At 35.9% G+C, this 998-nt stretch overlaps 1 protein-coding gene across 4 annotated transcripts in view; it reads left to right on the forward strand.

Annotated features, from left to right (window-relative positions):
• The window catches only part of TLK2 (tousled like kinase 2), a 108,572-nt gene that overhangs the window by 95,953 nt on the left and 11,621 nt on the right, over nt 1-998 (forward strand). For all 4 annotated transcript variants that reach the window (XM_028498446.2, XM_024130106.3, XM_024130110.3 and 1 more), the window contains one exon: nt 698-867. In XM_028498446.2, coding sequence (XP_028354247.1) covers nt 698-867 — 170 coding nt within the window. The remainder of the gene's footprint in view (nt 1-697; nt 868-998) is intronic.

The following is a 998-nucleotide window of genomic DNA, read 5'->3' on the forward strand; positions in this document are numbered from 1 at the left end:
GTGGGAGGGAGACGCAAGAGGGAGGAGATATGGGGATATATGTATATGTATAGCTGATTCACTTTGTTATAAAGCAGAAACTAACACACCATTGTAAAGCAATTATACTCCAATAAAGATGTTAAAAAAAAATTGGGGTCTGTATGATAATACTGATTCAAGTGAAAGAAAAAAACTCATACTGTGTAATAATACATTTGTTAGAACCATCAATACTGTACTTTAAAAAGCTCTTTTATACCTTGTGTGTTTAGCAAAGAGAAATCATAGTATGTGCCAATCTGGCAGGAGAGGTAGTATGCAACCAGCCCGCAGTGACAATTGTGTATTTGATCATAAGGTACTTGTTTAGAAATGGAGCATTGTGTAGATAGTAAAAGAGGTATCTAGCTTAAATACATTACAGTTCCTGTCAGTATTTTTATAATCTTGATTCAATAAGAGGTATGCCCTGGGTGAACTTTAGCAAGGCAGGTTCCAACAGGAAGGGTGCAGACGCTCTTCACCAAAAGAGTAAGCAGTTTTCTTCCAGTAAACCACTCAGTTAGCTAATACTGAATAAAGAATAGAAGAATATTTTAAGGAGCAAAGAAGAAAGAAGTGAGAAGCTAATGACCTGACGTTTTCAGTGGAGCTGGTTTAGACTTAATCTGCTTGCTCTTATCCCACGGTCAAATGTTGGTTTCTTTGCGTTTAGGTTTTGTACAGTATTGGAATACTGTGAGGGAAATGATCTGGACTTCTACCTGAAACAGCACAAACTAATGTCGGAGAAAGAGGCCCGATCCATTATCATGCAGATTGTGAATGCTTTAAAGTACTTAAATGAAATAAAACCTCCCATCATACACTATGACCTCAAACCAGGTATGTCTAAATTTTAGGAGACAGTATTGGTAATATTTCTTTGGTCTTGTAAGTGACTTTTAATTTTTTTTTTTTTTTTTTTTTTTTTTTTTTTTTTTTTTTTGCGGTACAGGGCCCTCTCACTGTTGGGC

Source organism: Physeter macrocephalus, chromosome 14, assembly GCF_002837175.3.
Source record: "Physeter macrocephalus isolate SW-GA chromosome 14, ASM283717v5, whole genome shotgun sequence".
In the NCBI taxonomy this organism is placed as follows: Eukaryota; Metazoa; Chordata; class Mammalia; order Artiodactyla; family Physeteridae; genus Physeter; species Physeter macrocephalus.